The sequence below is a fragment of the Candoia aspera genome, chromosome 1 (genome assembly GCF_035149785.1).
Source record: "Candoia aspera isolate rCanAsp1 chromosome 1, rCanAsp1.hap2, whole genome shotgun sequence".
Taxonomy (NCBI): domain Eukaryota; kingdom Metazoa; phylum Chordata; class Lepidosauria; order Squamata; family Boidae; genus Candoia; species Candoia aspera.
Window position 1 is genome coordinate 331563394 of NC_086153.1, and position 25993 is coordinate 331589386.

The 25993-nt window shown below is 40.3% G+C and overlaps 1 protein-coding gene across 2 annotated transcripts in view; it reads left to right on the forward strand.

Annotated features, from left to right (window-relative positions):
- The window catches only part of PTBP1 (polypyrimidine tract binding protein 1), a 41939-nt gene extending 16350 nt beyond the window's left edge, over positions 1-25589 (forward strand). For both annotated transcript variants that reach the window (XM_063290702.1, XM_063290703.1), the window contains 12 exons: positions 501-673; positions 880-1026; positions 6213-6383; positions 7657-7767; positions 8502-8676; positions 10041-10118; positions 12177-12325; positions 16113-16146; positions 16590-16682; positions 18583-18799; positions 21556-21633; positions 22213-25589. In XM_063290702.1, coding sequence (XP_063146772.1) covers positions 501-673; positions 880-1026; positions 6213-6383; positions 7657-7767; positions 8502-8676; positions 10041-10118; positions 12177-12325; positions 16113-16146; positions 16590-16682; positions 18583-18799; positions 21556-21633; positions 22213-22345 — 1559 coding nt within the window. In that variant the 3' untranslated portion in view covers positions 22346-25589. The remainder of the gene's footprint in view (positions 1-500; positions 674-879; positions 1027-6212; positions 6384-7656; positions 7768-8501; positions 8677-10040; positions 10119-12176; positions 12326-16112; positions 16147-16589; positions 16683-18582; positions 18800-21555; positions 21634-22212) is intronic.
- Positions 25590-25993: the final 404 nt, after the last annotated feature.

Here is a 25993-nt window from a genome sequence, read left to right on the forward strand (position 1 = left end):
AATAACCTGTACCACCCTAATTTTGTCTTTTTATGGCAAAGTAAAACAAAACTACCTGTCATTTTATTTTCTGAAAAGACACCTGTAAACCCCATGACATAATGAAACCCAGAGGAACTTTTAGAAATAGCAGTGGTTTTGGAGAGATGTGTTTATTGGTTGATTTGATGTTTCATACCAGTTTTTTAAATGTAAATATAGGCTTTTTAAAAATAAGGCTTGATCGGAGATGTATGCAGATACACCGGTGGGCATCAGATTGCTTGTTTATGCTATAAGCTAATAAACTGCAAAGTAATTAGAGTTGGTTAATTTGTAATATGGCCAGGCATGCTAGATCTTCATGAAGGAAAGTTGCTATATAGTAGGCTTTTGAGTAGAAGTAGTGAAGTAACTATGCAACTTTTTCTCATGTTGTGTTCAAACTGGTCTGGGATAAGTGCGCTATCTGGCTTGACAACATCAGAAACTACCTTTCTCTGTGTAATCTTTTTTTCTAGCCAATGGAAACGACAGCAAAAAATTCAAAGGTGACAGCAGAAGTGCAGGAGTTCCATCACGAGTAATCCACATCCGTAAACTACCTAGTGACGTTACAGAAGCTGAAGTTATTTCCTTGGGGTTGCCTTTTGGAAAGGTCACAAACCTATTAATGTTAAAAGGAAAAAATCAGGTAAGCAGTTTTCAGATGTGTGATTTTTTTCAAAAAAAATTAGTTTAGATATGCCAAAACTTTGGTTCTGATTATCTTTTATTTAAAGGCTTTGTTTGCCTATGTGATTAGAGAAACAGCTTTTTTGTAAATTGATCTGCAGCATTGTTAGGAATATTTGTGCAAATGCAATATACATTTTTTTGTTCCTTATAATCCTTTACCAGGCTTTTATAGAAATGAACACAGAAGAAGCAGCTAACACTATGGTGAGCTACTATACCACAATCGCTCCTGTCCTCCGGAGTCAGCAGATCTACATTCAATTTTCTAATCACAAAGAGTTGAAGACAGATAATTCTCCAAACCAGGCAGTGAGTCAAAATTCAGAATATTACAGATTCTATTCTTTCAAACACATTACCACAATTTGGACTTGTTGGGAGAGGGAAACAAGTAATAGTCAAATAGGACATGTGGCAGAGGCCATTGGAATTGGGCAGCTATAACGCATTTGAATGAAGGAATAAATTAGTAAAATAATAGTCAAGAAGAATGGTTCACTGGTGAATGTACTTAATTGCTGCATTGGATCAGGTCAGAATCTTTAATGGGTTTGTGCATGAAATGGAAAAAAATGTTTTCTTTTGAGCTGAAAACAAGCCATGCTTCAGCAGTTCTGCTGAATTGTTTCAGGTCAGCCATAGTTTGGCATTAGAGTGCTTTTATTCTGGATTTTGGGCAAAACAAAATAAGAATTGAGGTGAATAAGGCTTCCGGTGAGGATCATGGTGAACTATACGTCTCCAAAGGAGCGGGGACGACATTGCAGTGGAGAATGGCAGCCAGAGGGTGAATGCTGGCCAGCGAAATTTATCCGGACAAAGGAGGGATCGTGAGGTCACCCACTTGTACTCTGGACAGCTGCTCCTTGTGAGTAAACTGCAGGAGCGGAAGTTTTTGCAGTCAGCTTGTGAGTTGAGTGGCTGGGAGTCAAGGGATTCCATCTAAGCTCACAGCTGTAAAGTAGCTTATATGGACATAAAGTTCAGCCAAATCTCATTTCTTAATCACTTTTGGATTTAATTAATTTACAGCTAAACAGAGATTTTCTGAGCGGCAAGATAAGATTCCACTTGGTGAGTTATCATTTTTTCTGGATTACAAAGCAAAAAAAAAAGTTTTTAAAGACTTAAGAACTTCTGGCAAAAAGCTTAACAAGGAGTTGATGTAAGAAAGTTTAAAATGGATAAAGGGGACAGTTATTTTGAAAGATTTTTTAGTGAAAGTGCTTTTGAATAAATTGGAATTAAATTAGACAAACGAACTGGACCTTCGTGGGAATGTTTTTTGTTTAGTATTAGAGTGCAGACAATTGGTGGATTTTACAAAACAAAAGATAAGCGTAATATGAGCTAGACTGATGTTGACCGTAACTATGAAGATGTGGATTGCGATGTGCCATTAGAGATGGAAGTATTAAAGGCACAGGAAGATAAAAGGAAAAAAGTGGGGGGGAGCTTGCCTTTTCTTTTTCCCTTGTTTGAGACACTTTTATTTTTGGATTGTATCGTGATGACAACAACTCATAAATCACTTGATACTAAATTGACAGCTTTTGAAAAATAATGGATGAAAGACTTGTAAAGACGAAAGAGGAGATGAAAGACGAAGTTAAGAAGGTGGAAAACTGTAAAATAAGTGTCTGGAGATGTAAAACAAACTAGTGACAAGGTGGACATTTTGGAGAGCAAGAGAAATTGTAGACACAGAGTTGGAAAGAGAACTAGGTAATCCGGCTCCATTGGAATTGAGAGAGAAGAAGTTTTGTTTGAGACTTAGAGCTACCCCAGAGGTTTCTGGTGAAAAGAAAAAAGATTATTAAAGTCTTTGCAATTTTTTTGGATTGGGAAGAGGAGGACACAGAGACAGAAATTGATGAAGTTTACAGAATCAAGATTTGTGAAAACAAGGAATGTTCCAAGGGATGTTTTGGTATATTTTGTCAGGAAGAAGATAAGGAATCAAGTTTTGCAGCAGAATTTCAATACAAGACTGAAGATTGATAATATGGATATAATTATCCTTAAAGAAATTCCTATCAGAATTTTACATAAGAGAAAAAGAGGCTTTTTTTCCTGAAAGATTAAAGCAGAAATGGATCCTATTTCAATGGGACAAACTGGAACAGTTGGAAACAAGTAATGGAACTTCGTTTTTGTACACGGTAACTGCAGTGAGAATATTATATGAACAAAGATGGAAAGATTCAGTGCTACCCACAATGGGGGAATGGTTGATGAAGATGATGGAACTTGCTGAGATGGCCAAATTAACTTCTTTGATCAGAGAAAAGACAATATCTATGTTTATTGCTGAGTGGTAACCCCTTAGAGGCTTTTTGCATGAAACAGAAAAAAAATGAACTTCTGATTTGTGGTTTTGATAATTAGAAAAAAATAGATTATAGAAAAAAGTTACATTGTAACCATAGAGCAAGAGGTAAATTTATAATTGTACATATAACTGCTGTAAAGAAGATTGGAAGCTACTACTTTGTATCTTCCTTCTTTGCTTTTGCACTTTCAGCTTTTTTATTCTTTTTTTTACTCTATATTAGTTTCTATTTATCTTTTCTTAATTTTTTAAATAAAATTATATATAAAGATATTTAATTTTAATCCCGCCTTTATTATTTTTTTTATAACTAACTCCCTCCTCCTCCTATTTTCCCCACAACAACCCTGTGAGGTGGGTTGGGCTGAGAGAGAGGGACTGGCCCAAGGTCACCCAGCTGGCTGTCATGCCTAAGGCAGACTAGAATTCACAGACTCCTGGTTTCTAGCTCAGCACCTTAACCACTACACCAAACTGGCTCTCAATTTATATTTATATATAATTTATATTTATATATAAATAAAAATTGGGTTAAATAAGATAAGGCTGTTGCCCATTGTTTTCTCTGTCTCTCTTGTTCTCCTCTCAACATTTATCCATTCATTCATTCTGTATAGCTGCCAATCTCTTATCCCTGTTAGCCTGTCTCCCCTGCCACTCGCAACTGATTCTGTCATAGATGTCCCACTACAGCATATCACACCAGCCTATCTGCCCCTCCAGCACCTTCCTTCCCTCTCCTCGGGTGTCGCTCTCCCCAGACAGTGTGTCTCACCAGCTTGGCTGCCCTCATGTTCTCAGCACCTTCCTCCTCATCTCCTCTCAACTACTGTTGCTAATGTCCTTGGACTCCCTCCACCCCTTCTGCCCAGAACAACATTTTGATCTGTGCCTGGATGAAAACATCAGAAAACCTGCATGTTTCAGTTCAGACCCAGACCACGTAAAATCAGCATGTATGTCATGAATACTGCTGATGAGTAGGGGTGGGGCCCTCTCCAGGGGGAGAAACACATGCATAGTTTAGAAGTTTTGAATCTCCCATCAAAGAAACGCAGAGCAGACCTGCCTTAGATTTCTGGGAATTTCTGCCTTTCAGTTTAGCGGGATTTTCTGTCTAGTAGAGCAGAACAGAACAATAAACACTAGAGACTCAGCTAATCGTCTCAGCGTGGTTCTTCGCTCCAAGATAGGACAATGTATGTCCTTAACCCACTGTCAGGATGTTACTTCAACAACCATGTGATGAAAGAGGCTTGCAAAACAACTTGCATAGTATTTTCCTGAAACCAGGAAGTTACGGTCAATATTACTCTTATGTTGCAAATACAAAAGTGACAGACTGGGGGTAGCTTGTATAAGGTAAAGGTAAAGGTTTCCCTTGACGTAAAGTCCAGTCGTGTCCGACTCTAGGGGGCGGTGCTCATCTCCGTTTCAAAGCCTTGGAGCCGGCGTTGTCCATAGGACACTTCCGGGTCATGTGGCCAGCATGACTCACGGAACGCCGTTACCTTCCCGCCAAAGCGGTACCAATTAATCTACTCACATTTGCATGTTTTCGAACTGCTTGGTGTGCAGAAGCTGGGACGAGCAACGGGAGCTCACCCCGCCGCGCAGTTTCGAACCGCCAACCTTCCGATCGACAGCTCAGCGGTTTAACCCGCAGCGCCACCGCGTCCCTTGTATAGGACTATCTAATAAGATAATTCTTGCTGGAGGCAATTTGGATTGGAGTCTTCATGTTTATAGCTACTGTGTTAAATAAGCATTTATATGACTGCAGGTGTTCCTAGGTTTCATGGGATTAATGGGATAGACTTATGCTGCTCATCTATTTATTAACCTTGGAAACATTGTATTGCAGTTAATCTGGTAGTTCTTGTATAAGGTAAGGTACAGGTAGTCCTCTGTTAACGACCACTAGTTCAGCGACTGTTCAGAGTTTCAATGGCACTGAACAAGCGGTACTTACAACTGGTCTTCAAAGTTGCGGCTGTCACAGCACCCCCATGGTCACATCAAGATTTGGGTTCTTGGCAACTAGCTTGCCCTTAACAACGGTTGCAGCGTCATGCAGTCACGGGACAAAGTCAAGCACAGTCAATGGCAAAGGAAGATAAGGTTGCATGTCACTCCTGCTCCCATTACTTTTTCTCCCAAACAGCCCTGCTACAGAGTGTGAGTTCCTGGGGCCCGCATCACCCCTCCGTCTGCACACACACCTGCCTGGCCATGTTTGTGCTGCACTGCAGCATCCACCCCCTGCACTCGTGCTGCAGCGCACGCACGCACCCCGCCCAGATGCCCTCCATAGCACTCGCCCACTGGCCTGCTTGCGAGCCACCTATGGAAAGGCTTGTTGTGACTGGGGCTTACAACTTCTTCAGACACAAAAAAGAAGGGAACACAACCTGAAAAAAAGGTAGCATCAAGCTCAAGTAACAATGTGATGGGCCACAAATTATACTATACAATAAAGTTAATGGTATTAGATGTAGAATTTTAAAGACATACATGAAGTACAATAGTAGCAATAAAAAAAAATGAAAAAGGCCCCAAACAGTCAATATATATAAATACAAAGACAAGGGTAATCAAGCAACCCTACTAGCTGACATCCTGTTAGCTAGTAGGGTTGCTTGATTATCCTTGTCTTTGTATTTATTTATATATATTGACTGGGGCCTTTTTTTTTATTGCTACTATTGTACTTCATGTATGTCATCATAATTCTACATCTAATACCAGTAAATTTTATTGTACAGTATAATTTGTGGCCCATCACATTGTTACTTGACCTTGCTTACAACTTCCTGGCAGCTTCCCCATTGATTCTGAATTAACATTGTTAAGTGAGGACTGTCTGTAGCTGTCTTCCAGTTTCTTCTATATTTTGCATATCTGCACTCATTGAGAAACCCTTTATCTTATACGTAGAGCAGATAGTTCAGCTTCTTATTAATAATTTATCACGCATCATCCTTTAACAGAGGGCAGAATCTCAAGATGTCATGCCTCCAGATTTTTTATTCCTAAAGTTGCAGCTTAATGTTTTATTTGAGAGAGCTTGAAAGAAAAAAAATCTTGCTGTTAATAGGATTGTGGGTATGTGCCTTTTTCTGTATCCTGATTTATTGATGCATTAAAACTTTTGATTTCATAGCGTGCTCAAGCAGCCTTGCAAGCAGTAAATTCTGTCCAATCTGGGAATCTGGCACTGTCTGCTTCTGCTGCAGCTGTGGATGCTGGCATGGCCATGGCTGGTCAGAGTCCAGTCCTAAGGATCATTGTGGAAAACCTCTTCTATCCTGTTACTCTAGATGTCCTACATCAGGTGAGACGTGACTTCCAGCTTTTAGTGGCCAGCATGTGGTAGAAAACTAGCTGTGATAACTTGTGCAACAAGTGACATGCATGTCTCTATGGTATTCTCTTTCATTAATCCTCACAATGTTTTCTCCCTGACATTTGCTTAGATTAGGAGCACTTAACAGTCTTGCTTCTTATACAGCATTATTTTTATCCTTATTACGACCTAATGGAATAGCTTGGATTCTTGGGGGTCCGAAAGCTGAGCTTTTGTTTTAGATCTGGACTGCTCTAACCTTGCCTTCTCAACCAAATTATTTGGACTGCTGCTTCTATTATTTTTACCTTTTGCCATGCTTTACGAGGGCTAATGGGAATTGCATTGCAGACACCTTCAATTTGTGGAACATGTTCTAGTCACCATATTTAATTTGCTTTTATTCACTATGTGTGTCTTAGGGAAAATACGAGAAAACATCTCTTCTGATATGCTCTTTTGACAGTATTCTTTGGCATGTGTCCATATAAAGAACAGAACCTATGTCCTCATCAATAAATATGGTACATGCTTGCTATGTACGTTAGACATTGTTTCGCTAGGGCTGTGGAACACTTTGGATTTGATCTCTGAAACATGTTTTTGAACATAAATGCGCTCAAACATAGCACCTGTCTGCAGTACCTTGAAGCAGCTGTGTTTTTTTGTGTGGATCACATAGAAAACAATCGTCTGAAGTATTGATGTACCTTTTGTAGATTGAATCCAAAGCACTGCATGGCCATATTGCCTACATCTTAAAAACTTCTCCAGCCCTTCTGAAATACTAGCAGAAGGCAAAGCACCGGGGCAGGGGGATGTTCATGTTTCTTTCTGTAGCTGTTTACAAGCAGGCATTGCTCTGGGAAAACTGGGAGAAATGATTGGTTCACTGCAAGCAAGATGAAGGAAATGTTGGAAAGGAGAATATCTGCAAGGTTTTGTTTTTTTTACTGTACCTCTGGTGCCATCTAGAGTTGCTACATTCAAGGTAGAGTAGGCTGGTGGAATTGCAGGGAATGTGATCTGCCCATTAAGACTGGGCAAAGATGTCTTATATAATGTAAATTCTTCCTTACAAAGAATTTGTCAGTAGCTCCTTTATATGTTTGGGTCTTCTGGCTTTCTCCTCTGGAAGTGGAACTTCGTGGTGCAATCCTGTTGTGTAGAGTTGGTGTTAGTCCCCAACCTAATTATACTTGCAGAAAAGGCTTAGAAGCTATTGCTTATGACTTCTTCATTGTGTTTTGTGCGAGCACAGATTTTCTCCAAATTTGGGACAGTGCTGAAAATAATCACATTTACCAAGAACAACCAGTTTCAGGCACTCTTGCAATATGCAGATCCTATGAGTGCCCAGCATGCCAAATTGGTGAGTTCTCTTTGTGTTACTGTTTCCAGTCTGTAATCTTCAAAATATAATAGAAATATTTTAGAAGAAGCAAGCCTATGCAGCAGAACCAAAATGAAACCAGTGTGAATAGATGATTAGCAGGTACTACCTGGGATATTTTGGATGGCTCAGAGGAACGTTGTGAACTTCAGAAAATCAAAGATTGTGCAAGTTTTATGACTTAGGTTTATATTTGAGGCATAGAGTTTTTAAGTAGTTAATTGGAATAGGAACGGGGAAAGAACTACATAAATCTCAAGAATATAATCACCTTGACCACGGAAGGGATAGTATATCTATACCTTGACATTAAACTTACTCCCTTTTGCTGTACAAGTACCTTTAGGAAAAAGGAAATCTCGCTAACACCACATAGCATAGCAGGGAAAGGCATTGCTGGAGAAGGAGAACATGGAGTTCTGCTGCTTTCCATCCTCTCAGACACTGTCTGCTCCTGTGCACTCTTCCTGAGGAACACAGGGTTGCACTAGATTAGTTTTTAGGTCCTGCATCATATTACAATATAATGTATATTAGCACATTACTCAGCTTTAAAAGCTTAACTTCACATCCATCTGAATGTAATCCTCAAGTCTTTGCAAACTATTGCATGGATGCTCTCTTAAGACCGTTTTCTCAGTTTTATGCATTGGATAGTTGTGGCGTGCGTAGAATTTGTTTTTCCTGATGCCCCCTGCTTTGGTTTCCTATAGTCTCTTGATGGGCAGAACATCTACAACGCTTGCTGCACCCTCCGCATTGACTTTTCCAAGCTCACGAGCCTCAATGTAAAATACAACAATGATAAAAGCAGAGACTATACCCGGCCAGACCTGCCTTCTGGAGACAACCAGCCCTCCCTTGATCAGACCATGGCAGCTGCTTTTGGTAAGGGATTGAGTGAGAGAGCTTTGACTGTGTGCTGTAATTCTGGGAGAAACTTTCTGATCTCTCTAGCAATAAATTAACTGGCGAGTGAGGCAGCCCACTCTTGACTTCATCTTGCTGTCCTTCGTTCCAACCATAACGTCAGCCTGCTTTACACAGTGTTTGTAAAAACAGGCAATACAACGTACACAACGTGCTAGTGTTGCCGCAAGCTTCCTCTTTCCATGTTCTGCTAGCTTGTGACTCTTGACATTTGAGGATGGCATTATGTTGTCCCAAACAGAACTGTGTGTGTGGTTTTTTATTTTTCACTTGTCAATGGGTTTCAGAGCTATTCTGACATTTGGATTGTTGAATGTCCAAGAACAGCAAACGGAATATAATGTTTACAGTTATATTATTGTTCAAAAATAGTCTCCCAGTAGAGTTAAATCTTTCATATGTCTTCCTCCTCCACATGCGTAAGGTCTCTTGATATATCAAGGCCTCTTAGAGCCTTGTGTTGAGTGATGTTCTGGAGGCGCCTGAGGCTCTATTGATCAGGAAAGGAAGACCTTGGGGAATTTCCTTCATTTCCTATGAGAGGGCTGTTTATGAAGAGCAAAAAAAAAAATCATGTGGCACATTTAAGGTGAAATTACTGTGCTGAAGCTTTTACTGGCAATACTTGGCAGACTGGACTCTGTATCATTCAAATTTACTTTGCAGATTTAAAATGCCAGAAGATGTTCTAGTATTCTATCCTGCTGTAAAAAGAGTATCGAGAGTTCTCATTTTCTTTTCATTATATTCCTGTCTCACAAAGTAAATTTACTTATTAAATGTGCACCTGTTTATAATAGAGCTTTCCAGGCATTACCCATGGAAATTCTCTTGTTTTTAATTGTATAAATACCTGTGAAGAAAAATTTAGTTAACCTTTATTTATTGTCCTATACCAACCGTTACCAGAATACATAACCCAAAAAAAGAAACAATGAGCAATTTGAACGATTAAACAGTTTAAATTAGTTCACTTGGCTCCAAGAGAATTTGTAAATCTTAAGTTATAAAGGGAACCACCCTGTTAATGAATGAATGATTGGACAGCCTAAACAGTTGCCCTGATGGCAATGACAGTTGCATAAAATGTGGCTTCCCATACCTTCCTGTGAAGGAACAAGCCTGAAGTAATGATCCAAATGAGAATCTTAGTGAGTTAAGGGGAGTGAGACTTGTATGCTTCTTCAAGGAGCGAAGCGGGTGTGTGAGTGGGGGTATAGGTTATTCTTCAGTGGAGTGCCTTGGTGGGAAATGTGGGCTCCAGTACAGATAACTGGAGCTTGTCATGTCTAATGAATTAGCCAGTCTTTTCTGTTTTGTAGGTGCTCCAGGGATCATTTCTGCCTCTCCTTATACAGGGGCTGGCTTCCCTCCTGCTTTTGCAATTCCTCAAGCTGCAGGTACTGTTTCTTTAAACACTGCTCATGCTTCGGCTGTGCCAGTGCCCTCCTTCCTCCCTCCTATTTTGAACTCCTAAATGTTAGCAACAGATTGGGGATAGTAATATGCAACACTTACAAAACCCTTGAGGATAATTGAAAAACTATGACCACAGGCTCATGGGGTTCACATACGCTGCAAGGATCCCTCTCATCATGGGAATTGTACCAACATGCCATTAGTTTCCATAGTGCGTTTTCAGTGTGCCCAAAGGCCATTTACTCACGTGTAACTAGAAATGGAATGGCTTGGATCCTAATAAAAATCTGCATTAAATATCATTTCTGTTTCAACATTTGCTGGATGTTTTGTCCTGGTGAGATAGATACATTCAAGATGATCTATAATATAAACACCAGATTGTTTTCTCATCACCATTGTTATAGCAGCACTGCTTTTAATATTCAGTGTTTCAAATAAAATAAGAATACTGACATTCTGGAGAATGGCAGAATTCCATGCGTGCCCCTTCTGGAATGTCTCATTTCTTTCTAAATCCACTATCTGAATAAATTCAGTTTGGTTACTAGATCGGATTTCAGTTTTGTGGCTGAAATCTGAGGAAAGGAAACAACAGTGTGGGAGGAAAAGTTGAGAACAGGCTTTTTCTGAGGGTCCAACTCCAAGTGTCTGCTGATACACAGATATAAAATGAGTGTGGAGAGCTGTATCTTAAGCCAACTAGCGTAGAAAAGTTATACTTCAAAGCTGTGGGGGAATCATGATCTCTCAGGAATGTTCTGTTCCATTCCCCTTCCCAGTAACTGCTTGGGATGCCATACTCAGTTCTTGTTGAGCTGTTTTTTGGGGGAGAGGGAATAATTCTCTCTCTCTCTCTCCCTCCCCCCCCCCCCCCCCGTACTTTTACAAACCTTAGAACACCCAGCTATGTAAATTCCACCCCCCATCTCATGGTCTTTGTTAGTGCTCATGAGTTGAATTTTTTTTATTAAAAGAGGTAGTACTGAGGCACCTTGAAATATTGTATAGAGCATGGCTTTTATGCAAGTGACTTTTCCCCTGACATCAAGCGGAGACTATAAAGGCAATTGAAGGAGTTTGCCTAGATAGTTTGGCTGTGGTAGCATCTCATTCTGTCTGAACGAAGTATATTTTACTTTGAGTAAAGCACATAGGCATGTTGACTTACAGTTGATAGGGAGGGAGAGGCTGAAAAGCTTTAAAACTTGAGATTGGTACTTTATGTAGGAATTCTAAAAATTCTAAGTCAATTTTTCTGTTAATAACTTTTAATGGAATTTTTATTATTAAATCTTGCTGGATATGGTGGTTGGAAGGGAATATTTGAAACACTTAGACACTGATAATCCTTGAAGGATGAACATAGCTCTCCTCTTCCCGCTCCCTCCTTTTGGGTCTCCAGTATACAATAAATAAGGCAGAACTATTTGTATTCCCACACAGTAACCCCTGCTCTGGGGCATAAAGGAGGGAAATATCTTCTATGTGCCCTTCAGAAGTGTGTGCTTTGGATACAATAGAATGAGCTTGTGTTTAGATGTTTGTACTGGGATGACATTGTTTGCAAATGACTGGAATGTACAGTTATGGTTTAGTATCTGCATGATAAAAGAATGAGGCACTTCCAGCATGCCTTGGTGAAAAAAACGTACAAATGCATTGCTTTGTGTGTCATCTTCCTTCCTGCTCCCCCCCCCCAGTGAATTTGCTTAAATAAGCCTATGAGATTTTGCAGAACTTGTTTAAAAGCAGAGGTCTGATTTGCGCAGCACCCAAGGAGAGCCAAATGCATCCCCACAAGCCTGTTCTGTCTGTCGGAAGTTGAGAGCAGAGTCCTGAGCAACGCCAGAACTGGAGATGCTTCAGCCCATTAATGCTCAAGCATATCTGGTTTCTGGGTCCTTGAGAGAGAACGTGAACACTAAAGCACTCCTTTTAAGAAACATGTTGGTCAAAGGTGCTTATTTCCGCTGCTAGTCCTAGCAGGGAGTGTGCTGTGGACTTCTCTACTGGTTAATACTGTTTAATTTTTTCAGGCCTCTCAGTTCCAAATGTACATGGAGCACTTGCTCCTTTGGCTATCCCATCAGCCGCAGCAGCCGCAGCTGCCGCAGGACGGATTGCTATTCCTGGCCTTACCGGGGCAGGGAACTCCGTTCTGCTGGTTAGCAATTTGAACCCAGAGGTTAGTGGAAGCCTTGTTGTAATCTTTTCTATCCAACTTATCTCATTTTTTGCTTCCTTCCAATTACTTTCTGATCTTGCTTCTCTCTGAACCATTTCTCCCCCAAAAAATCTTGTGCTGAAGCTTCAATGCTGAATCTTTTTTCTCTCTGAAATGGAGTATCCAAAATGAAAGTCCAGCAGCTCATTCAAAAGCAAATAAGGGGTGGGTGGCCTAGTTCCCTTCAGGTGTGTGTGGACTACAATACCTAGCCCTCAACCAACATGGCAGATGTATGTCCAAGAAGTTGTAGTCCAGAATAGCTGTAGGGCACACTGTCACTTGCGTTTGGATATTTGATGGGCTACGGGTGGAAGGCTTAAATTTGTTGCTCCTTCCTTGGTGCAAGCCAAAGTGTTTGCTGGCCTGCTCTCACTCCCCAAAGCGAAATTCTAAGACTATTTCATTGTGAAATTTTCCGCCCTACTTTTACCCCATTGGTTTTGTCTCTACTTGGGTCTTCCTCACCACAGCAAACATCCTGTAGTCCTCCCTTGGCATGTTGTAACTTTCAAACCCTGCAGTTGGAGTGACAGTGTTCATTCTGTCCTCTTTATGGGTGCCTTGATCCTTGCCTCCCCTGCCAGCTTAGCTTCATTTTATCTTTTGCCAAGTATGTATTTCCTTTGACGTGCATTGATACATTTTCCTTTACCAAAATTCTTTAAAGTTGTGTGCCTTATTTCTGTTCTTTAACTTCTTAAATAATTTTACATTTTCAGTTCCATTTAATGTTCTCCCCTTTTTGATTGAAACATTTGGCTGCCTTAAAATAGGCTTTTGAAGGCATGTTAAACCATCTTCTGCACAAAGGATGTAATTCAATAGATCCACTTAGTCTTTGAAGTGGGTTACTGAAGAAGTATAACTTACATTCAGTTTTGACTCTGCAATGAGCTGTTTATATTGCTTGAACCCTGGTGCTTAAAATCATGCCTAAAAGTTAAATTTCTGCTTACATTACTTATGTAAGAAGCTCTACTGCAGAGGCATGGATGAAAGAATCATCCATTTGAAATTTAACAGGAAATTAACCAGTTGTAATCCATTTTGCTATTTTTTCCTATCCACTATAACTATTCTTTTCAGGACATGAGGTTTTGCCAGCAATACTCAGCTCATTCCAGTACGCTCTAGAATCCTATGAATTACTACGGTTCTGACGGCAGAATCTTCTCCTTTTCACTAGGAAAACATGGGCGATCAGTTACAGAGCAGATATCCTCTCGGGATCCTGGAGGAGGCTTGGATAATTGTAATAGTAGAGGGAAGATGCAGTATCAAGTGCCTCAATTCTCCCTGACCGTTTTTTGATTCTCTTTCCAAGTAACATTCAAGCCCCTGATTAAGAGCTACACATTTTCCTGAAGTGAGCAGTTAACGGAGTTTAGCAGAGAGTATACAGCTTCAGTATCAGGCACGCTATATTAATTGTTCAATTCTTTTTCACGTTCAGTAACGTAATAGGAAGAAATGGTTCCTACTTCCTTATTCCTAATGAAATAAATTATTATGGATTTAGGACATATTGGAAAGAGTGGGAGCATATTCTGTGTTTTCCTAGGCAATCAGATTCATGTTGTCTTTCGTTAAATACCTTTTGTAGAGAAATCAGAAAATGAATAAAACTAAAACTTTAAAATTGGAAAAGGGTAGTTGAAGCAGGTGATTCTGAAAATGAAGGGGAAGTAAATGTCCATGGAGCGGAATTCTGAAGAGCAGAATACTAGATGAGTGTCCAGAAAATACAAGTTAATATGAAATTGGTTGGATCTCTTTTTTCCTCTTAAGTTTAGCACTTCTTGTCTCAAATTTGCATGAAAGATATAAATATGTAGCACTTTTCAGTCAGTATATCTTTGATTGAGAAATGTTGCAATCAAAACTCTGGGGCTCTTTTACCCAATAGATCAGTGTTTCTCGACTTCGGCAACTTTAAGATGTGTGGACTTCAAATCCCATGCTGGCTGGGGAATTCTGGGAGTTAAAGTCCACACATTTTAAAGTTGCTGTGTTTGAGAAACGCAGCAGTAGATGATGCCTAAGTGAGTATTGCTGAGCAACTGATTTCATGCCTCTTTATGTGTTTATTTTACTCATTCATCCAGCTTCTCTTTTGGGCTAGAAACTATGATACCTGTAGTGAAGCTGAACTAACGACTTCAACTTTTTATTTTTCATTGCTTGTATAATCAGTGTTATAGAAACTTAATCTGTGCATACAGTTGAAGAGGCAGTATTCTCCAGAGGGACTCCTCCTCTCTTTCTCCTCCTTCCCCAGCACCGAAAACTGGGTAAGAGACAGGTGACTGGTAAACAGCTGTGGCTGAGATGTAGACTAGTACGGATTCTCACATCTTCATTGGTTTTTGTATTGATTACTTTTGACTTAAAAATTTTTGCCTGCAGTCTCAAACTAGAGTGGTACCAAAGTGTACCTGTTAGTTGGCATATGGACACTTGGGGTTTCAGGGCTGCACCTCATTTGCCATGTGCACAATGCTGCTTCACACTTTGGAGAGGTGTTTTGGAAAGGCCACTCAAGGGGCCTTTGGCATCCATTTACTTTATGTAGGGTGTCTGTTCTTGAGCCACTCTTTCTCAGGTAGGGGACACTCTACAGGGAGAAATTGGGCCAGATTTAGCCCAGCAGCAGTGTTGTCATGGCTAGAGCTTGGCCCCTAAATAGCTGGTGGGGGGGAAAAGGATCCAACCCTCATCCAGATTAAAGCTGGACTTTCTTAAATTTGGTGTAAATTTGACCCCAGATTAGTTTGAATTTAACGCCAGATTACCTTGGCTTTCAGCGGATGGAAACTATCTTAAGAATAAGCTGTAGAGCTATGATGATTCCACAGCGCCCTACATTTTTCACAATAGTCAGTTCCCACCAGAGGATTAGATTTTGGAGAGAGCATGTGGAATACAGCTTTAGAACTTTGGCCTTGAAGGGATTGTTTTCACCTATTCAGTATTTTGCTTGAAAATCTCTTCACAGTTGTTGTTTAAAGGTAGAACTAAGTAAGTAAGCTTCTCTTTTAGAAGGCTGATACGAGTCCTTGACAGGTCCCCCCCCCCGAGCTTTAAATGGACCTCTGCCTCAGTTTCTTGGCACAATCGTGGTCAGGATGTGAACCTTGCCATCATGCCCTTTAGTCACTCTGTTGCAATACTGCCTCTGCTCCTTAGATATATCTTACTTAAGTAAAGTGCTCTTCTTTTATTGTTGTGTTCCACTAGGTTAAAAAAAAAAAACCTATTAACTAGTTTTTTTCTGTTAAAAGTGTTGTATGTTTTAGAAATCTATAAATCTTTACTGATGGAACACGACATATTTCTTTTATGTATTTACTGACCTATGTTTTTTGCTACTTTTTTTCTTTTCTCTCCACCCCATCCCTCAATATTTTTTTTCCTTCCCTTCTCCCTGATCCGGAATTTCTTTGCCAACTGACTGCACGGTACTTCTGCTTCCTGTTGTTGCTTGAAACAAATATATATACATATATATAAAAATACCCCCCTCAAACAAACAAAAAACAAACAAACCTTCCTGCTCTTCGGAAACCAACTTGCCCTTCAATATTAACCATCTTGAAAACTTCATCATCCATCAACCAATTTCGCCATTTCCTGCGGGGACTCTACCTTTCCTTCGTTGTCGACGATTTGCGCAACCTTCACTCTCCCCTCCGATTCCTTACCTCTTCCCTGTCCCTCCGCTGCCTTGCTCTGCTGTTCTCTAAAGAGAGTTACACCCCAATGCCTCTTTATTCTTTTCGGTATGTTATCATTCACACTTTTTTTATTACCTGTTTTCATTTTGAGATTTTACTTTGGGGGAAACAAGTGTGGTTGAGGGAGGGTTTGCCGTTGGTTGAATGCTTCAGTTGTGAAGCTGCTATTTTAGTTTCATTTTATCTGTTGTGCATGGTTTTGATTGCTTTGCATGTCTGTTGGGCAGATCAGAAACAGATAGCATGTGAAATGGTTCATCTCAGCAACACTGGCAGTTGGCATTTCGTTGGGTGCTCCCCAGTATGCTTATAAATACTCCAAAGATTTGTTCCAATTTTCTGTTGCTGATCAGATTTATCCTCAGCAGAGTAAAGCAACTTTTAAGTGGAGTGAAAGCAGTCTGGGGTTTGAATGGGTCTTGGATGAATTTGGGATAAGTAAATTTTCTTTCTGAATACCTGCTTTTTTCTTTACTGGCTTCCCCAAGGGGTATATGGTGATGTACAAAGAGTGAAGATTTTGTTCAATAAGAAGGAGAATGCCTTGGTTCAAATGGCAGATGGCAATCAAGCTCAGCTGGGTAAATATGCACCTCCTTATTTTTAAATTTTTCTGGTGAGTGATGTAGATCTATTGTTTTTGCTGAAATTGTCGTTTTATTGAATGCAGCTCAGATTATCATAAATAAAAGTCTGTATGCTTCTCCAACTAAGCATTTTGGTGTTTCCTTAATCAGCATGCTTTCTGCAAGCAATTTCAGAAGTAAAATGCTGTTTTGTTCATACTTCTTCTAGAGAGGATACACTTCTATGCATATTTTTCTTTAATAGAGTAGGCACTTGGTATTTAGTGGTTGGTTGGTTGGTTGGTTATTCTGAAGTCTGTGTTTCTATGTGTGTGCATGTGCTTTTTGAGGTCTGAAATAGAAGTGTGCAATATGCATGTTGAAGGAAGCACAGGTACTGAGGACCAAAGTGGGAAAGTGCTTTGGAGCCCATATCCCTGCCACGTTTGTCAGCTGCATCTGTAAAAAGCCTTGGCTTTTCTTTGTCTTGCAAAGCAGCCACGTGTTCCCAGTGGCAGCCGGGCTTCAACTAGGCTGGATCCGAAGTGTCCTTGCTTTGGATCTACATACCTGTACCTTCTTAAAGATTACTGGTAACATCCCAGATAGGAACTACAGTAATAGCACAGAAAACTTTCTATTAAATCAGTGTATTGACATCATCTGACTGGCAACAATCTTACAGGTTTCAAAAGGGAAGCTTTCCAGGATTATTTCGTGTCCTTTATATGATTGTACTTTGTGGCAATAAGTAGCTGTAACATTGTGTTGACATAAACATTTTTTTAAAAAAATTTCAAGGCTCATTCAACTGTTGATATGATGCATTTTTTTCTTGTTACGGATTGCAGAGCATTAGGAAAGCTGTTAACTGTCCTGATCAGAAATTAGTTTTGTTAACAGACTTTCACAAACCCACATCTTTGAGTTGTGTGATGGAATTGTTTGAAGGGTTTCTCTGCATTCTTCCATGACAGTTTTTGGGCTAGGAATATCATTATATTGATTATTCCACCCCAAGATTCAGGTTAACACTGCAAATAATGACATATGAACAATGTCATCCTTTTAGCCCTGAGCAGTGTACAGTCTAGGCTATGTTCCATCCATACCATTTTTTTTCTCTTGATGACAAACCAAGTAGACTTAGCTCTGAATTTAACAATGAACCTTATTTCTTATCCTTGAGAGAATACCACTTAGATCTTTTCATTACCTAAAATATTTTATTCCATTCTTCATCTAGCATAGGGTCTCAGGATGGCTAAACCATTCTTAAGGTTACTCCCTAAATATCAGGAAAGAGATTGGTATAGAAGAGAAAAATTAAATTAAGCAAATTTTAGATACAGTAGGAGCAGTTAAGTCTTCTGTTCGTAAGTGATCAGCATCCAAATCAGAGTTCAGTAGGCACCAGAAAATAGCTTTATCTTCCTTAAAATGCAGTTTGTTCCATTGTCATGTTGTGAGGGGGCAGAAGTACCCCAATTCATGTGGTAAAAGCAGCAGAAAGTGAAGATGGCATTTCCTATTGCTGTTTCTTTTGTAATTTCATTCATTAAGGAGCATTAATGGTGGACAGACTGCCTTCCCCATTAAAGCCATTTCTCAAATTTTGTATGTATGACTCAGGAGCCTTTGGCAGGCCCATGAGAATGCCAAGGCTAAGAGACCCTACCAATTCAGAAAGGCATTGTTTGAATCAAGATCTTGTACAACAAGGTCTAAACCAGCACAGCTTTATGATGCTCCAGCAGCTCATCTCTTGACAAATTAAGTGCATTGTAGTATTGAAACCGGAACAGTTGCATCTGGCGGCGGAGAGGTTTGTGTAAATCTATTAAATAATGCATCTGAGTATGCTCTGGAAGCCAAACTAGTATAGTTTTTTCTTCCTTCTTTTAACTTTCGGCAGCCATGAGCCATCTCAACGGTCAAAAGCTGCATGGGAAGCCCATCCGCATCACTCTGTCAAAACACCAGACAGTGCAATTGCCACGTGAAGGACAGGAAGACCAAGGGCTGACCAAGGATTATGGCAACTCCCCTCTTCATCGCTTTAAGAAACCAGGTTCCAAGAACTTCCAAAACATCTTTCCCCCTTCTGCCACTCTTCACCTCTCCAATATTCCGTAAGTAGTCTACTTGTGTGCAAGGAGAGCAATCCTAAGGTAACAGTATGCTGGCTACTTGCTTGTTGCTTGCTTGTTGCTTGTTTTCAGGTCTTAGAGTAGCCATTTTGCTCAGACCAGCAGTGCCCACAATTATGTCATAACTGTCATACAATACTTTTTCTTAGGGCTTCAAGTATATAAACTTGGTACATGAATGTGCATCAGCAAGGAAGATCCTACTGTGATCTGTTTATTCACCTGCTTCCGTATCTACTCTTTCATTGACCTCAGACATTCTGAGTCTCAGATGAGATTTTGTGCCCAAACAGTGGATGGCTCACAAGCTAAGTTCAGGAGTGGCTCAGAAATCCATGGCCTCCATGGCAACTGTGAGCTTGCCCCACTTGAAACTGGCTCAACACATACAGATGACCACACTCTGGATTTGCCTTGGAGCAATTGGCATGTGACTTGAAGATGGAGGATACTTTTAATTTAGTCCTTTGGCGCAGTCACTTGGTCGTTGCCTTGTTAGTATGCAGCTTGTCAACCGCATCAACCTTAATCAGAGTGGGAAACTTAATTAGGTGTCTGTTCCTGGCACCACATGGATCCAGCTGGTTTTCAACAGGTGCTTGTGAGATTTTTCCCGTTGGGCAGTTCTGCCACATACCTTGTTGATCTCTAGAATTCAGAGATGACAAGAGCATTGCACATAAGCAGTCCCTCTCTCTTTCAGTCCCAGGGGGGCTCCTTGGTTTACCAAGGTACACTGGGAGATGAACCACCAAAGGTGACAACCAGTTGACCAGTGGCAGGAGATAAGTATTACTGAGCACAGATAAAAGCATAGGTTTGGGCACATGCTGTTGCAGTAAGGGTGGTGCATCATCAGTACTTCACCTCTTTTGTGGTGGTAGGAGGTTGTTTGGTAGCATTAAGTTAGACTATGCACTATTGGGGAAGGACAGTCTCCTGCCGGGCTGCAGTTGCTCATATTCACTCGGGTTTAGATTCTGCATTAGCAGGATCAAATGGTGTGATTGTGCAACAGCTTGTGAAGTTATCTGGGGTTTCATCTTGTCTGAGGGACAAGATTCTTTGTAACTTGAATTCTAACACTTGTTGGGTGGAACTTTATCTTACCCATTTTGGGGGGGTAACTAGGTCTGTGTGTATGGTGGTTGGATTCAAGAAGAAGTTAATGCTGGTTTGAGGGAGCGACCAGCACTTTCCACTTTGAAGGAAGCAGTAGTGCACGGCTTCCTGAAGAAATTTACCTCTCCTGACAGGGTTGGACAACCTATGCCTAGTTTTTCCCTTTTCAGGATAGATTTCAGAGAAAGTTGATTGGATTACAATTGCAGAGAGCCCTGGAAGAAGGGGGTTATCTTGGTCCCCTTCAGTTGGGTTTCATATATGTAGATGGGCTGAAACTGCATTGGTCACAGTAGTGGATGACTTCAACTGAGATCTGGATTCAGTGTACTTTTCTGGTCCTTTTAGATAATTTCAGTAATGTTTGATACCATCAACTGGTAGCTTTCTGGGCTGCCTGCAAGGGTTGTGTGAACTGTTTTACAGTGGTTCTGCTTCTTCCTGAGCAAACCACTCCAGTCAGTAGTGATGAAGATCAACAGTTGCACACTTGGTTACTCCTTCATGAGATGCTGGAAGTCTAAGTCTTCCCTCTCTTTCCCATGCTATTTCTGTATGAAACTGCTGGGGACAGTCATTCTTCCTGTTCATATCTTCACCCTTTGCTTAGCAGGAAATTCAGTGGATACTCCTCAGTGCCTAGAGGCTGGAACTGGATAGGATGAAACAAACAATTGTTAGTATTTGTTCAAACCGTCTGGCCTCTTTTTTGCCACTATACTAGCTTAGTATAGAGTCTCACTCCCCCTAAAGGAACAGGTGTGAAAATTGGACTTCTCCAAGATTCATGGCTTCTGCTGGCTCAGCACGTGGTTACACCTGCCTTTGACAGATGCATCAGTGATAACCTTTTTGAAGTGGAAGGCCTTAATAACAGTTACTCATCCCCTTCATCTCCTTGAGACTGGGTTGCTCTAACGTGCTCTTCTGGGGACTGTATTTGAAGACTACTTGGAAACTTCAGTTGGTGCAGAATGCAGTGGTCCATCTGGTATGATGAGCAAGAGCTGTTGCAGGCCCTGCACTGTTGCCACTTTATTTCTTTATACAATTCAAAGTGCTGATTTTCACTTATAAAGCTGTATATGGTTTGGGTCTTGCATAAATGGAAATTGCGTCAGCCCAGGAGGAAATGCTTCAGATTCCCCCCCTTTGTGATTTTCGGAGGGTGGGAGTGCTTTTTTTGTGGCAGCCTTGTGTCTTTGGAGCAGCTTGCTTTCTGATGACACCCTTCTCCCCACCTTTTTTTTTTTAAGTTCCAGAAGGCAGTGAAAAAAGTTTGTTTTCCATAGAGCATTTTGGGGTCAAAGTAGCTTGGAGGGAGTTGTTTTGGTTTTCAGTTGTTTTATTGCTTTTAGAACATTAAGATTTTATGCAAGCCAGCCAGAATCTGTTGAATTGGAGCAGAATATAAATTGCATAATTAATGCATAAAATCAACTGTTAATGGCTGATAAGTCTGTGGTTATAGAATTGTGGTAAGAAGTAAATGGCGTTGGAATGATATTTCTTGATATTTCATGCAGAAATGAAGCAAGGCTTCTACATTTTAAAAAATCTTCTGAAATCCAGGTCTCTGTTGTTCAACTTGTGCCCAATTCTTCTTCCTCCTCCAGGCCTTCAATAATAGAAGATGACCTCAAGCTGCTCTTCTCGAGTAATGGTGGGATGGTGAAAGGCTTCAAATTCTTCCAGTAAGTGGTCTTCGTTTCTGTAGAAAAGGGAGGACAGTCAGTTGTTTCTTTAGAGAATGCTTTTCTGCTTCATGCCTGTGGAATCCCTATTCCTCTGAAGGTTGCTCTAGCTTCTATAGGCACTATAGAGCAGTGGTTCTTAAACTAGGTGTAATTTGGGGATATTCTGCAAGTAATTGCTTGTTTGTGAGTTGAGGATCCAGTTTGGGGCTGCCACTGCCAAGATGCTCATGGAAAACAACACAGTCTCTCTCTTTTTTCTGGGGGTAATAATATTCAAGACTAAAAAAGGGGATAATTGGGTCAAACAATTTAAGAACGATTGGTTCTGTATAAATTAGTATAGGTATTGGGTTTTGTATCTGGCTTTTAGCATTTCTCTAGTTTAAAGCCTTTGAGAATTGCTGCTAGGCTTATTTTTTCATAAAAGATTCCCCCTGGAATCACCTAACACTGGAACATAAAGGATTCTATCCCTGATAGCTGGCTGATGCTAGATTCTAGTGTTTGATGTGAACTTAATATTGCCCAGGACATGTTTGCTTGTTCCTCCTCTGACCAAAGTTTTGTTTTTGGCAGGAGAGACCGCAAGATGGCTCTCATCCAGATGGGATCCGTGGAAGAAGCCATTCAGTCACTCATTGACCTCCATAATCATGACCTTGGTGAGAACCACCACTTGCGTGTGTCCTTTTCAAAATCCACAATTTAAGTGCTTTGGAAAAGCATGCAGCAAGATGGACCTGACTGAAAAACAAACCACCGCTCTTCTTAACAGGCTCAGCCTTGCATTTTTTTCTAATGGCTGGACCACCAGCTTGGGGTGGGACAACTTCCATCATTCCAGAAACAAAAAAGCCACTTTATAAGAGGGAGAGAGAGAATGCAACTGAAGTGACCTTAAAAGACAACAGATTTTATTTTTTTAAGGAAGAAAACAGTTCACTGTTTTTTTAAAAAAAATAATTAAATCTTAATTCACATTGCTATAATCTTTCTTGCAGAGAATGAGATAACAATCTTTGACCAGGAAAAAAAAAATCACAAGCTTAAACGTTTACATTCTTTGTTGGAAGCCTCTCTGGGAGTCTCTCTTACCTTTTCTCCCACACTTAAACAAAAACAGTCCCCTCCCCTCCCCAAGCAGCTTATCAACTTCACAGTGATGCCTTCCTTTATCCATGAGCTCTGGAAGAGACCCCCAAACTGTGCAGTTAGCTTTAGCATCTCTTTTTATAATTCCCCAAACACAGATGCCTTGGGAAGGGGAGGGGGGCAGGGAGCAGAATCATTGCCTTTTCCCTCAGCCTTTCATTGATTATCCTCTGGTGCCTTAGACCTTTTTTTTACCTAAGGTGGAAGGAACAGCAGATACTGGGGGAAGTTGATGGTTGCTGTCTTGCCCAGAGGAGTAGGCAAGACAGAATAACTTGACTTTCTCAGTTGATCAATCTAGCAATTTCTGCGTAAAATGTCTTAACTTGCAGATTGTTGTGTTAATTTCCGTGCCCACAGCGTTTCTCGCCAAGTGGATGTTGATAAAAATTCCTTCACTAATAGTATATTGAAGCTCAGATTAATGAGGGATGGAGGGAGAGGGAAGATTCCTTATCCCACCCATCAACATTTCATTGTCTGCAATAAGTTTCATTGGGTTCTGCTTGATCCAAGTAGTCCCAGACTTTAGAAATTGAAGCCCAAGAACAGATCTGTATAGGAGTATCAGACTTCATGGACTTGAGTTTCAGATTGTCTATTTTGGGCTCATACTTAAAGGGTTGTTTAAGATGCCTTTATACCCCACTCCTGAATTCACCCCTTACAGCAAGACCTCTCGTAGTAGTAGTAGCTTCAACTTCTTTTTTTAATCCCTTTTATTATATTTTTTTTTTTACATACAGTCTTTGCCTAGCAATATTTCCAGTTGACCAAATATTCTAACGAATTCATATATAAAAAGGCAATAGTATATTTTCTTTTATAGATAAGATGGTATGAATATATCTGACTTGCTCTTCTATTACCCTTGTATCCTGTACTCTTATATTTTTGTTTGTAAGCTGGAAAACTAGTGCAGGAGTTTAGTTTATCAAGGTGATTTCATGGCTGAAAATTAACGTTATACTTTGAAAAATATTTAAAGTAGCAACCTTCACTTGTTTCGAAAAGGAGACCCACATTTAAAGGGTAATCTTAGTTTAATAACATGCTTATTTAAAGAATATAAACTAACATCTTTTTCTGAGTAGCACCTAAAATGCCATCCTTAGTGGCCTCCCACTTTTCCATGCTGATCTACCTTCTTTGTATTCCAGTGTTGCCTTACATTGCGCTCCAACTCATGTAAGATTTTTAAAGATAACCAGAATCTTATACTTAATATCAGGGTTACTTACTCAAATTGTGGACCAAAGTTATTTTTTCAGTGTATGTGGTGTTGTCTCTCAAGTCACTGTGTTCCCTGCTGTTTCACAGGAGCTGTTGATGTGCTTTTGTCATTGCTTTTGGAAAAGTCTTAATTTTTTTTTTAAAAAATCCTCCCCAATATTACGGGGAACCAATCTATGCTGGAGGAATGTGTGATGTTTTGAGTGGGGTTCTGCTTGGATGGCCAGCATAACACGAATTTCAGCTATTTAACAACTGTCCTCTTTTGGCTAAACAGTGCCATCTCGGAAAATTAAAATAACAGTATCTGCTAAACAATTCCCCTGACTATTACAGTTTCTCATCAGAAATATTGATTCACACAATCAGATGGTGCTAACTTGGGGTACAGGGTAGCCTAGTCGAATTTTGGGGGGCAGTCTAGTCACTCGTACAGGGCGGGCTGCTGAGGTTGTGTTCCAGGCCTCTGCAATCACAGGTAGAAATAGCCCATTGCTGGCCCATAGCAAGCGGTTTGCCACTAAAACGTCATTGTGCAGTGCGGTTGGAGGAAGTTACGTCTAAAAAGTATCTTGCCCTGTAAATGAATGTGTTCTTCCCCAATTAAGCAGCAGTTTCTAATGGGTTGTTGGGAATGGGCAGTCAAAGCCTCTGTTTCCCTTATGCACTCTGCAGAAGTGGGCTAGCAAGCAAGATCAGCAGCTGCCATTCAGAGAGGATTTAGAGACTCTTGCAGGCCATGGAGGAACAGAGTCCGGTTCTAAATGCCCAGAACCAAGGGTGAGGGGCATTAGAAGTTTGGGGAGGCAGAAAAGAATTTCCCAGTGGCTGCCAGCTCACAGCCGATACCTTACATTCACTAGCACAAAATTAAAGTTAAAGAGACAAGTTCTAAAGATCTTTGGGATTTAGGCCTTCAGAATGACCCAGCCACCAATGGCACTCGACAATAACACTGGATCCTAGCAGAACCTTGGTTAGAATGGTCTGAAGTTTAACTTCTTAAGTGTTCCATAAGTCTCTCTTGTTCTCGGAACACAGCCTCTCCTTGCTGAGCTCTTTGGTAACTTGAATCAGCGAGACATTAAGGTTTCTCTTTGTGTGTTTGGGTGTGTTTTTCCAAGAGGCACACAGACCTTACTGCAGTTTAATTGGGAAGAGGGGCTTCATCCTTTTTTCGATACCTGTGTTTTTTTGCATGTAAATGTGAGTAATGAGAAAAAAGGTGTAAATATTTATAATTTTTTATACCTGTTGTAAGACATGAGGGGGGTGGCAGAACTCGAGTTTTTACAGCAAAACAAATGTATTGTATATTTTGATAACCAACTATTAAAGGTTCAGTATTGGGGTTGGGATGGGAGGGCTACCATACACACAAGAAATTTGATTGCCTGGCTTAAAAAATGTAATGCAAAAAAAATTGAAATTAAAAGTATTTTATAACAAAATGTAGTACCTTTTTCTGTAGTGTTTAGGTATTTGCTTGTTTGGATTGTAGAAAACAGTCAATGGCCTCTCTGTACTACTTTTTATTTTGGCTTTCAATAAATGTCTTCTGTATTCTTTGCTTCTGTTTTTTTCCTACCTGTATTATTGTGCTATTTTTGTTTTGGCTTAACTCCCCTTCCTTCTAATGTGACTCCAGCTGCCTCCCATTTTATGCAATCTTTTTTCTCCCATGTTTCTCTTGAACTGGTGCACACTGTACATACCTGGCAGCAAATTTATGGCCTGTTGTTGTATAGCACGCAGGTCCGCCTCTGGAATGTGGAAACAAAAATGCCAATAAGATGATGTGAACTAAGCAAGGAGGAAGCCAGTCCCTCCACCTTTTTTCTTTAACTTGGTTTATGAAGTGACATTTTCCTGTTAGAAACACAACTTGCTCTGGGTATTCCTGTCATGGAATTTTGCCTACACATTTCGTGTCTTCTGAATATGTACAGAACCTGATACAGGCCTGCTCCGA